This window comes from Echinops telfairi, unplaced genomic scaffold (assembly GCF_000313985.2).
Source record: "Echinops telfairi isolate 266 unplaced genomic scaffold, ASM31398v2 ScPeMD7_22;HRSCAF=79, whole genome shotgun sequence".
In the NCBI taxonomy this organism is placed as follows: Eukaryota; Metazoa; Chordata; class Mammalia; order Afrosoricida; family Tenrecidae; genus Echinops; species Echinops telfairi.
Window position 1 is genome coordinate 5,543,014 of NW_022103919.1, and position 11,547 is coordinate 5,554,560.

Consider the following 11,547-nt stretch of genomic DNA (forward strand, 5'->3'; position numbering starts at 1 on the left):
CTCACTCGACCCAGAGGGGCCTGGGAGAAAGCCCAGCAGCTTGGCCTCTGAACCTGGGGCCACTTTGAGTCAGAGTCCCCTCAATGGCAGCTGGTTTTTCATTCACTTTAAACCTGACTTCCTTCCCCATCTGCTCTCTCCATCCTGCCTGCTCCATCAGGGCCCGTCCCGGGCTGAGGGGGAGACTCCAGGCTGCGGGGACACCCTTTGAGAAACTTGAAAGGGCTTGCCCATTCTTGGCCTGCAATTCTCTGGCCCCTGGCAGCGACACCTGTGTTGGGCCGCTGCCTTTGTAGCTGCAGTTCCCCGCCTCCTCCCTAGAGCCCTTATCAAACGTCCTAGGATGGATTCTGGAACATGGTCATCAAAGATTCTATAGGAGAACCCTGAGCTCAGGAGAAGGCAGTGAGTAGCCCCTCAAGGATTACAAATTGTGGAAGATTCCCACGGAGACGGATCGGAACCTCTGAAGAGACTTCCCCCCCAACTCTGAGATCATCTTTAAACCTTACAGCTTAAAACTTTTCCAAAGTCTTCTTATCACCAAATGAGTAGTTTAGTTTAACCAGTAAAGAATGTCTGCCTTGATCACTGAGCTCTTTTAAGATCTATCCATGTGGGATCAGATTGACAACTGAAGTTCTAAAGACTAGGTAGAAAATTCCGGAGACAGTGAGGTGATGTTAGCGGGGGAGGGATAACCCCTTAAGGAATGAAATCAATATCCTTGAACTTTATGTGTTGAAACTATTGAATTGGGGTGGGGGTTGCTGCGTATTGTCTCAACAAGTCTGTTTTTAATCACACACATGCCAAAGTTCAGGGACAGGTCCTCATCCTTTATCCTGCCCTTTCCATCAACCCTGGAACCTTAGATATTGACGAGAGACATCCCAGGCCCACATCAAATCTCATCAAACCCCAGCTCAGAGCTGCAGGAAGCTCATCGCTTCCTGGACTTCAACATTCAACAGCCCTTCCATGCACCCCTTTGGGATCCTGGCAGTGGAATGTTTTATGTTATTTTTTCTGACAGATCATGGGCAATTTGTTGTTAATTTCCCCCGAGAACTGGTAAGTGGAGAGGCAGGCTGACTTCTGTCTCTTGCCCCGGAATGCCATCTGCCCACATAAGACAGGGCCATTAGGCAGAGGAAGCATCTCCCTGCGCCCACCGTCGGCCATCTGATTCATGCTGAAGGCTGGCTGCTTGCAAAGTCCTGGTGGCCACAACCTGCCACCCCCACCCCCACCACCACCCAAGACTGGCTGGGGGGCGCTGGAGCTAGATCTCTGATATGTTGGAGGAATGTCCAGTGGCGGTGGCACTCAGTCCCTAGTCTGTCGCCCTGCCTCTCACCTTGGCTCATGCAGCATGCCAGCTGCTGCCGTCAGGGTCCCCTGCCCTGCCTGTGGCCCCACCTTCTCATCTTACAAATAAGAAAACTTAGATGTGGCTTGTGGGGGCGGGGTTGGGGGTTGGGGAGGGGAGGTGGTGCAGGCTGGCCTGCTCAAGTTTCAAGGAACATGGTGGCAGAGCCAGAATTAGAAGCTGGTGCCCTCCACCCCACCAGCACCAGCCTCGAATTGCATGCTGAGCCCAGATCCCCTGGGCTTTAAGGCCATCATTCATTGGTCACAAGTTATTTCTCCTCCCTGAACTGTTTACTCCTCCATGCAGTGGGAATGACAACAGTGCTTGAAGGTCTAAGGGTTCTTGTTACGCCCTCTCTTCCTCGCAGTGGAGCCCCGGGGCAGCCGGGGCAGCCTGATCGGGGTGATCAATGGCCAGGAGTTTGGCGAGGCCACCTTCAACACTAGCGTGCTACGGGAAGCACGTGCTGGGACCACGACCATCCGGAGCAGCATCAGCCACCTCCCTGCAAGTGTGGGTAAGTGGAGGCAGGAGTGTCACCTGCACCTGGGCCACGGCCCTCCGCTAGATGCTGAGCCCAGGAGGGGGCAGCTTGCTAAGGGCCTGCTTCCAACACTGCAGCTTCTGAGCCCAAGCCAAGATGGACTTAGGTACGGGCAGCTTTCTCCCCACCCCGCCACCCCTCCAGCCGATTGAAAGACCTGGGTTTCAAATCAGCCCGAGAGCGTCAACGAGTCAAGCCTCTGGCCTCAGAGGTTAATGATTTCTGAAGCCGCTGATGGCTGGGGGCGCTTTTCTCCACGGTGACAAGCAAGGACTGATGACAAAGTAGAACTCGCCAGCCAGGATGGAGGCCTTGTGGGCGGAAGGGACCGGAGAGGGAGGAGGTGTCGGGAATAAAATTAGCTAGAAGACCCAGAGAACCAAGAAACGTCCACATGCGAGCAAATCCTTGAAAGGAAGCACGCACAGAAGGTGCTGGAGAGAGCTTCGCCATCTCGGCTCTTCCTGGGGCGTTACAGCAATCCAACGTAACGGACCTTGAAGTCTGGCCTTTCTCTGGGGGTCCTGAGTCTGATCTTGGGGGTCCAGAGCACAGAGGAAGGCAGTGCTGACTGGCTCTTTGCTAGAAGCAGCTCCTCTGAAGATGCCCTGGAGCACAGGCCTCTGTGAGCAGGGCCAGGTCAGGAACTTTGCCCAGGGCGTCGCTCCGAGCTGGCTGTCAGCAGAGAGTTAATGAAGCAGGATGCTTCCCAGACAGGGCTGGTTAGGGAGCAGGAGCCTTGAGGGAACATCGGGCGCCAGGCCGGGAGGCCCAGCTCTGTTTAGTGCAAGGGCGGCGCAGGCAGGTCGAGAAGGTTCTGCTCCATAAACACAGTCTCCTGCCACTTCTCTTCGGGGTTGACAGCTGTTGCAGCAGAGCTGAGAAGCTTGACTGACCTTGACCTTGAGCAAGCAGCATCTTTCCCTTCCCTAGTCCACGGTCCAGCCCAGCCCGGAGAGCAAGATGGCACCGCCGTGCGAATGAATGTCTGAGCAGCACTGTCAGGGGCAGTGGTTTGGCTCTAGGGGTCTGGACTGGTCCTGGAGCTTTTTCAGACAGTATCTACAATGTAGGAACGATGGTTGGACTTCAAGACGGTTCTGCGAAGATGTATTGAGGGCCCATGGGAGCCCAGGCTCCACAAAGACCCCATAGGCTCTCGATCGATATTTGCTGAATTGAGTTGACTATCCTTCACTGCCTTACATTAATCTTCGCGTTAAGACCATGGGGTGGCTCATGCCTTTGCCTTTTTCAGATTCCAGGTTACAGAGCAGGTAGGCGTGGGGCTGAATCTGGGCAGGGAGGGAAGGGGCTGATGTTCTCCTGGGACAATAGGGAGTCACAGAGGGTCCCGGAGCAGGAGGGTGACTGCCCTCGGGATACAGCCCTAACCTGGACCCCTGCCCTGCCTGCCCAGGGGCGCTGATGCGCATACTCATCGTGGCCATCTCTCCCGTCTACTGGACCCTGGCAGGAGAGAGTGGGGAGGCCCTGAATGGCCACTCCCTGACAGGTGGCAGCTTCCAGCAGGAGTCGCACGTGGAGTTTGCTACAGGTGAGCGGGGTCTTGCCCTAATAGGTAGGCCAGGTGGGTCAGGGGCCCCTCCCCCACAGTGACTGGATCGAGTGTGGCTTGCAGGGGAGCTGCTCACCATGACCCAGGTGGCTCAGGGTCTGGATGACAATGGCTTCCTCCTCCTGGACATGATGGTCAATGGCATCATCCCCGAGAGCCTGGCCGTCGAAGACCTTCACATGCAGGTGGGAGTCGGGCCTGTACCAGCCCTGGGGGTATGCAAATGGGGTGGGTGAGAGAGAGCAGGTGCCGGCCCCAGCCATGCCCCTGGCAGCTGCTCCCGCGTCCCTTCCTGGCCCTCCCTGTGGTCTGGCCCTGGCTGGCCTTGGGCTTGGGGAAGATCTAACAGCTTGGACCGGGAGAAGCCCGGGAGAAGATGGTCAGAGCCCAGACACTTACAGGTGTAGCGTTCTCCCCATTCCCTAATGGAAAACACAAGGGATAAGACTTGCCCAAGATCACCCAGCTGGTTGAAAGGAAAACTAAGAGAGCCATCCAGGCCACCCTGTCTAGCTCCTCCCACCCCAGGATCTCCGGTCTCACGGGGGTTGACATCCCAGCCATGTCCCCTGTCTGCCTCCTTGCCCAGGACTTCCAAGAACAGTATGTGCAGACAGGGCCTGGCCAGCTGTTTGTGGGCTCCACGCCGCACTTCCTGCACGGTGGCCGCCCCACGTTCCTGCACTGCAACCGCAGTATCCAGTACGACGCAGCGCGGGGGCCCCAGCCCCAGCTGGTGCAGCACCTGCGGGCCTCCGATGTGAGCACGGCCTTTGACCCTGAGGCCGAGGCCCTGTACTTCCAGCTGACCACAGCCCTGCAAGCTGGTGAGTCCCCGTCTTTGTCTCTACCTTTTCCATTCGCCCCCTTAGAAGCCTGCCAGGAGTCCTGTGCGCCCCTGGGTAGAAGCCACGGAGCCACCCCTCCCCCAACACACACACACACACACACACACACACACACATCCTGTGTCTGCTGATCAGAGACCCCTCGTGCTCAGGGACTGAGCTAGTGCATTGCCTGCTCCGTCTACATCCAGCCAGTCCCCCTGGGTGTCTTGCCACACCCTCAACACAGATAGCTCTTCATTGAGGTCGCTCCTGCACAAAACCCTGGGAGGGCTCTTCCCAGGCCCCAGGGTGGAGGTCCAACCACTCCCACCCAAGGTCTGCCTATAATTTGTGACTTTGAACGAGGGAGAGTGGTAAGCACACAGGCTTTAAGGTCAGGGAGACCTAATTTGGCTGTCTGCCCTACCACTTCCTGCTTGTGGAAGCTTGGAGACATGCTAGCCCTCTCTGAGCCTGCGTCTTCACCTGCACAATGGCCATGACGTTGCCTGCTTTGCAGCGTGTTAGGAGTACCGGTTCTCCCTCTAAAACACTAGCCTGGCCTCGGAGAATGCTTTAAAAGGGTGACTCTCCCTGCAGTTGCTTAGGGAGTCTTGTCTCCCTTCCTGGCTCCAGAACACATCTCTCCTTGTGCCCATCTTTGATCTTGCTATCCTCGGCGGAGGTCACCCCTTCCTCAAGCCCTCCCTGCCCAGCCATGGGGTCCAGTGCTCTTGGGAGGTCTCACCAGCACACGGTGAGAACTAGCCCCCATAGCAGGCCTGGGTCAGGAATGGGCTCACTGCCCTCTGGGGTGTCCAGGCTGACTCAGGGAGGTGTTGGACCATGCTCTTCCCATCCCGCTTGGGGACCACGGTCTGCTGTGATCCAGGGTGAGGGCCCCTGTGGTCCTGAGGCCTCCTCCCTTTGTCTTGCAGAGGAGAATGAAGTGGGCTGCCCAGAGGGCTTTGAGCCGGACTTCCAGGGAGCATTTTGTATGGGTAAGTGTCCTTCCTCCCACCCCGGTGGGGACATATGAGATGTCTCTCTCTCTCTCTCTCTCTCTCTCTCACGCACGCACGGAACCTGAGAGCACAGACCAGCAGACCTCTCCCCCAACACCCCCAGACAAGGACGAGTGCTCAGACGGCCCCAGCCCCTGCTCCCACTCCTGCCACAACGCACCGGGCCGCTTCTCCTGCTCCTGCCCACCCGGCTTCACCCTGGCTTGGGACAACAGGGACTGCAGAGGTGAGTGGGGCGGGGGGTCGCAAGGGTCTCCTCAACCTGAACCGGCAATGAGGTATGAGGTGTGCGCAGGGGCTCCCTGTCGCTCCTGCACAGTGGGCTCCCCAAGCAGACAGGACAGATGTGTTTTTTCGGGGGGGAGGGGGGGTCCATGTGCTCTTGTCATTCATACCCTGGAAGCCTGTATATGCTTCTGACAAGGGCTTGAATGCAGTCATCTCCAATCAATTAGTGTTGGCCCGACAGCTGGCACCCACTTGCCTGCCAGCTTGCCCTACGTGGGCCCCTCAGCCATGCGAGCTGTGTCCTGTTGCTGGCCCCCTGAGCTACATCCCGTCTCTTGGAGAGGCCTAGAACTGTCCTGGGGAACCAGGCACACACCGAAGCGGCAGGCTGTAGCCCTCGGCTCCCTTGGTCTGGCCTCCCAGGCCTCAGAGAGGAGGAGAGGGTGATGGAAAGAGTTAGCAGGAGGGTAGGGACCACTTGGGCTCTCAGGCCCAGGGGACAAAGCTGGGCCAGGGTGGGGGTGTCCCAGAGGGCCTGGGGGACACGCACGCGCCTCTTCCTCTTCGCCCCCAGATGTGGACGAGTGTGCCTGGGATACCCACCTCTGCCAGGAGGGCCAGCGCTGCGTGAACCTGCTTGGGTCCTACCACTGCCTCCCTTACTGCGGGACCGGCTTCCGGGTGGCTGCCAATGGGGCTGACTGTGAAGGTGATAAGCTCAGGCATAGCTTGGGGCCCCTCCATGCCCCTGGGAGCCCAGCACTGTCAGGGTTGAGGAAGGGAGGCTGCCGGTCCCTGGAAGGTCTCCACCCCTCTCGGCAGGGGGCCAGCATGAAAGGGCTGAACTGGGGCCCATGATGTCTGGGTGGTTCTTGCCCAGCCTGACGCCTGACAACTGGAGGGGCCTTTTCCAAGCACTTTCTGCTTATGGGAAGTTTCGCATCTGCTCAATGGCAGGGAGACCGGCTCATGGATGGCAACTGCATGCTGCCTCCCATGTCACGGCCCCTCTATCCCTGTCCACTTTCTGGGTCTCAATCCTTCTCAGCACAGCTTCCTCAGCAACCGTTTCCAGCCCAGATGAGAGCTGGAGGCCACCCCGGACGGATGCTCTCCAGAGTCCTCTCTACTCTGCCATCAGGGGGCCCCTGAGCCTTCCAGGAGTGGACCGGGAAAGCATGGGCACTAAACTTGAGCTCAGAAGATATTCCACCAGGCTATGGATTCCTTGCACTCCAGATGGAGCTCCGCCTGCCTGCCTCCCCCGCTCCTCCCTGCCCCGCCCCTCCACTCTGCTTACCCTCCATTTCTGAGCTCTTCCTGTGTGCCAAGATCCTAAGCCCTTCGCCTGCCTCAAGAGCCAGTCCTCCACTTCTACTCTTTACACATGAGTAAACGGAGACTCAGAAAGAAGCAATTATTTGCTCCAGGGGCTAGAAATGGCAGAGCTCTGACCAGTGTGAAACTGGCACTCTCTGGCTTCAAAGCCCCCCTTTCAGTCCCTTCCTTGCTTCAGGGCCCAGGACCCTCGGAATCTCCAAGCAGGGGCATGGAGTAGGGGTGAGGGGGTAACTGGGAGTGTGGTGGCAAGTGCTGGTGCTTAACCTTGTGTCACTGGCCCCGCAGAAGGGGACCAGGCATGAGGCCCAGATGTGAGGGGGGAGGGGTTCTGAGCCGTCCCCTGCCCACCCCAGATGTGGATGAATGTCTCGAGCAATTGGACGAGTGTCGCTACAACCAGATCTGCGAGAACACTGCCGGCAGCCACCGCTGCAGCTGTCCCCGGGGATACCGGAGCCAGGGCCCACGTCTGCCCTGCCTAGGTATGGGGATGCCTAGAGCCTTGCTGGGGCCCTGGTCAGCACTACTGGCCCAGGGCTAGTGGCTGTTTATCACGCGGCCCTCGCCGGGTCCTGCAAATGACCGCCACCGCTGCCTGGAATCGAGTTGGCCAGTGCTATCACACTGAAACCTCACTTCAGCCCCGGGACCAGGGGACATGGGGGGAGAAGCGAGTGGGCCTCAGAGTGGCGCGGGAGGTAAAATTGACCTAAGGAGGGGCTGTAGGGATGTGGGGCTGAGGGGCGTCAGGGTGGGGTAGTGCTCAGAACTGGGGGGCAGTGTGGGGCCTAGGAGCTGAAGGTGGAGAAGAGCCGGGTGTGGTCCGGGAGGCCCAGGCTTGGAGGATTGGTTTGGTGTAGTGTGTGAGGTGGCTGGGTCCTGGGATGGTGTGAACAGGTGAGCCAGCCAGAACAGAACATGTGCCCAGCCCAGCCCCACCCCACCCTTGCCAGATGTCAACGAGTGCCTGCTGCTGCCCAGCATCTGCGCCTTCCAGTGCCACAACCTCCAGGGCAGCTACCGCTGCCTGTGCCCACCAGGCCAGGCCCTCCTCCGAGATGGCAAGAGCTGCAGCCCACGGGAGCGTGGTGGGCAGAACGTGACCACTGTCAGCCTCCTCCGGGGGCCCTCTGTGCCCTGGCTGTGGTCCCGCACCCTCATTCCCTCTGGCTCCTCCCAAACCTGGGTCTCCCTCCGGCCTGGTCCTATCGCCCTGAACAGTGCGGGCCGGGCCTGGTGTCCGCCCGGCTTCATCAGGCAGAATGGCGTCTGCACAGGTGAGGGTGGGCCCAACCATCTCAAGCTTCTAGTTGAGGTGTGTGGGCTCCAGCAGCATGGTCAGCGGCCCAGGACCCCACGGGCAGGGGGTGCAGATGGTGTTTGATGGTGGCTACATGGTGTTTCTCAAGAGACCCATTTGTCCCAGGGGGTGTCCACGGATGCCTGGGGAAAGGGGGAATTTCATGGCCAAGGAGTTTGGGGAAGGTGGGGCCAGGTAAAGTCGAGGCTGCTTCCTCGCTGCAGACGGGGTGTCTCAGAGACCTGGCTGTGCTGTGCTACTGGGCAAGTGACCTCCAACAGAGAGATGGGATCTCTCCCAAACACGTGACTTCAGACACTTCCCCGGAGGGAGAGTTCCTAGGACCCATTTGGAAAAGCCCTGCCCTTACGGTTCTAAGGGAAAGCGATCCGGAAGGGAGGTTTTCGAGAGTGGTAGAGAAGGCTCCAGGCCTGGTGGGTGCAGGGTGGGGGTGGTCGTGCCCCAGCCCCCCAGGCTGCAGAGAGGGGACAAGAGCAGGTAGCCCCACGAGGGCTGGCAAGCTCCAGCACTCCCACCTGACAGGAGCACGGGGCAGGGAAAGGCAGAACTCCTGCCGTTTGCCAAGCCTACGGAGTCCCCTAGGGTGGAGTAGGGTGGGGACAGGGTGTGGGCTGCCCATGGAAGGGAAATTCCCTGCCTTGGCCCCAGAGTCTGGCGGCCAGGCCTGTGTCCATGTGGGCATGGGTGACTCAGTGTGTCTCTGTCCCTGCCGCCCTGCTTCCACGGCCATGCCCGGGCCAGACCTCGATGAGTGCCAGGTGAGGAGCCTGTGCCAGCACGCCTGCCGGAACACTGAGGGCAGCTACCAGTGCCTCTGCCCGGCCGGCTACCGCCTCCTCCCCAGAGGGAAAAGCTGCCAGGGTGAGTGGGTGCCCCTGGGGGGCGGGCGTCACCCTGCATGCTGGAGGGACAGGGCAGGGCAGGGCTAGGGGCAGGCTGGGGAATCACCCCTTCTGCTCTCCAGACTACTTCTTTCCAGCCATCCTTTTGGGGGGTGGGGTCCAGAGACCACCCCAAACTCCCACAGCCATGTGGTTGCTGGACTGGGCCCTAGGCTCCAAATAAGAACTTTTAGAGAAGAAGTAGACGCGGGCTCGGTAGCTTTCTGGTTACATGCCAGTTCCGCTGTGTGTTCCTGGGCAACTCAGTCTAACTCTCTGAGCCTCAGCCTCTTTGTGTGAAAGGGGCTAGTGCCGTTCTTGCCCCACCCCCTCCCCCAGTGACTGGGATAGAGCTCCTGAGTCTGAGGGCAGAGCAGCTTGCCACAGGCCGCTGCTGGGGGTAGTCAGAATCGTCTCAGCTGCCAGGGCTTGGTCTTTGTGGGGTGCAGGGTGCGTGCGAACTGCCACGTCGGCTAAGCCCAGCCCCACCCCAAAGCTCCAAAGCTGCTTGCCGTCGAGAAAGGAGACGAGCTGGCCAGGTCTCAGTCCCCTAATGTCTGTCCTGAGGGTCGGTGAGCGGAAGGGGGGCTCCGCTGGGGTGGATGAAGGCTGGAGACCGCTCTGCCTGGGGGTAGTGCAGGTTCTCAGTACAAGGACCACACTGGCCTGTCAGGGTAGCCTGCCTCCCCCTGCACTTTGGGAGGACTCCAGGGTGTCCCCCACCCCCTGAGGGCATTCAGAGGGGCTAGATGCTTCTGGGCCTGCCGCTGAGTCTCTCCTTATCCCTCTTGTCTGGCGGCTGCCTTTGGCCCTTCTCTGTCCCTCTCATCTCCCGCCACCACCCCACCCCTCCGCAGACATCAATGAGTGCGAGGAGGAGGGCATTGAGTGTGGGCCCAGCCAGATGTGCTTCAACACCCGAGGCAGCTACCAGTGCGTGGACACACCGTGTCCTGCCACCTACCGGCAGGGCTCCAGCCCCGGGTAAGGACTGAGTCGGCCCTCGGAGGGGGGCCGGACCCTGGCACTGACTCCTTCCTGTGTGACCAGACCCCACCCCCAGGAAGGCCATCAGCCACGCTTGGTGACCGGGTGTCAGGCCCCTGGTGGGCCTTCACGCAGCCATCCTGTGTACCAGCCCTCCTTAATGTGGACAGGGTCCTAGAGAGACTGGGGTTGGGAGCAAATTGGGGCCCCCGGAGAAGAGTACACAGAGACACACAGGACCCGAGTTCAACAACATGCAAGCGCATACAAGACCATGGGATACATACAGATTCATAAAGGCCACCAGGAGTCCGGAGCACACAATCCCGCAATACAGGCATGCAAATACAGCATTTGCAGGCCTAAAGGATGCACACAGACTTGGGGATGGTGGTGGGCAGATATTACAGCAACTGGGAAGGAGGCTTGTCCAGGGTCTGCCAAACCTCAACGGGCAGCAGAGCAAGGCTGGGCACGTGTCTCCCAGCCTGCCCAGAGCCAGCGACTCGACGAGACTGCAGGAGGGAGGTGGTCACCCCGTTGGTCACCTCGCGTCTGTCCCCCTGTCCAACCTGCAGGACCTGCTTCCGACGCTGCTCGCAGGACTGCAGCGCGGGCGGCCCGGCGACACTGCAGTACCGGCTGCTGCCGCTGCCCCTGGGCGTGCGCGCCCACCACGACGTGGCGCGCCTGGCCGCCTTCTCCGAGGCGGGCGTCCCGGTCAACCGCACGGAGCTCAGCGTGCTGGAGCCCGACCCGCGCAGCCCCTTCGCGCTGCGCCCGCTGCGCACCGGCCACGGCGCCGTCTACACCCGCCGCGCGCTCACCCGTGCCGGCCTCTACCGCCTCAAGGTGCGCGCCGCCGCGCCGCGCCACCAGAGCGTCTTCGTCCTGCTCATCGCCGTGTCCCCCTACCCTTACTGAGGGGCCAGCCAGCCCGGCATGGATGGCGAACGAGCGCAGCCCTACCACCTAGGCCAGGCTGCGGACGGGGGCGGGGCGGCCCTGGCCTGGGGGTCGGGGTGGGCAAACGGAAACGTCATCCCCCCACCCCGTGTGTGCGTCAGCGAGCCCTTCAGCAAACAGGACCCTGCCCGCAGCCTTGACCTCAGGACCCAGAGGACCAAGCCCCTGCCCCGCCGCCACACCTACTGGCTGGCCTGGCAGGTGTCAAAGGCTGCCCTTCGGTGACCGAAGCTAAAACCTGGCCCCTCTAGACCTGCCCCCACGCACCAGAGGGAGCTGGCTGGGACCTAACGCACCTGGGTCAGAACCCTGTCTACCAGGACATCTGAGGGGTGGGCTAGACCGTGTGGGGGACGCCGCAGCTGTTGCCTGCCCACTACTGGCACTGTCACCCCAAATCTCGTGTATCAAAACTCTTGTTCCTAACCAGCTTGGGGTTTGTGTCCAGTTATTTGCTTTGGTAATGTGGG

At 60.2% G+C, this 11,547-nt stretch overlaps 1 protein-coding gene across 1 annotated transcript in view; it reads left to right on the forward strand.

Moving 5' to 3' along the window:
- Window positions 1–11,502, forward strand: part of HMCN2 (hemicentin 2) — a 180,999-nt gene extending 169,497 nt beyond the window's left edge. The window contains exons 83-94 of the mRNA XM_013007377.2: window positions 1,743–1,892; window positions 3,340–3,477; window positions 3,562–3,683; window positions 4,088–4,325; window positions 5,267–5,329; window positions 5,457–5,579; window positions 6,156–6,290; window positions 7,276–7,404; window positions 7,876–8,199; window positions 8,985–9,104; window positions 9,982–10,108; window positions 10,690–11,502. Of these exons, the coding sequence (XP_012862831.2) occupies window positions 1,743–1,892; window positions 3,340–3,477; window positions 3,562–3,683; window positions 4,088–4,325; window positions 5,267–5,329; window positions 5,457–5,579; window positions 6,156–6,290; window positions 7,276–7,404; window positions 7,876–8,199; window positions 8,985–9,104; window positions 9,982–10,108; window positions 10,690–11,035 (2,015 nt within the window). The 3' untranslated portion in view covers window positions 11,036–11,502. The remainder of the gene's footprint in view (window positions 1–1,742; window positions 1,893–3,339; window positions 3,478–3,561; window positions 3,684–4,087; window positions 4,326–5,266; window positions 5,330–5,456; window positions 5,580–6,155; window positions 6,291–7,275; window positions 7,405–7,875; window positions 8,200–8,984; window positions 9,105–9,981; window positions 10,109–10,689) is intronic.
- Window positions 11,503–11,547: the final 45 nt, after the last annotated feature.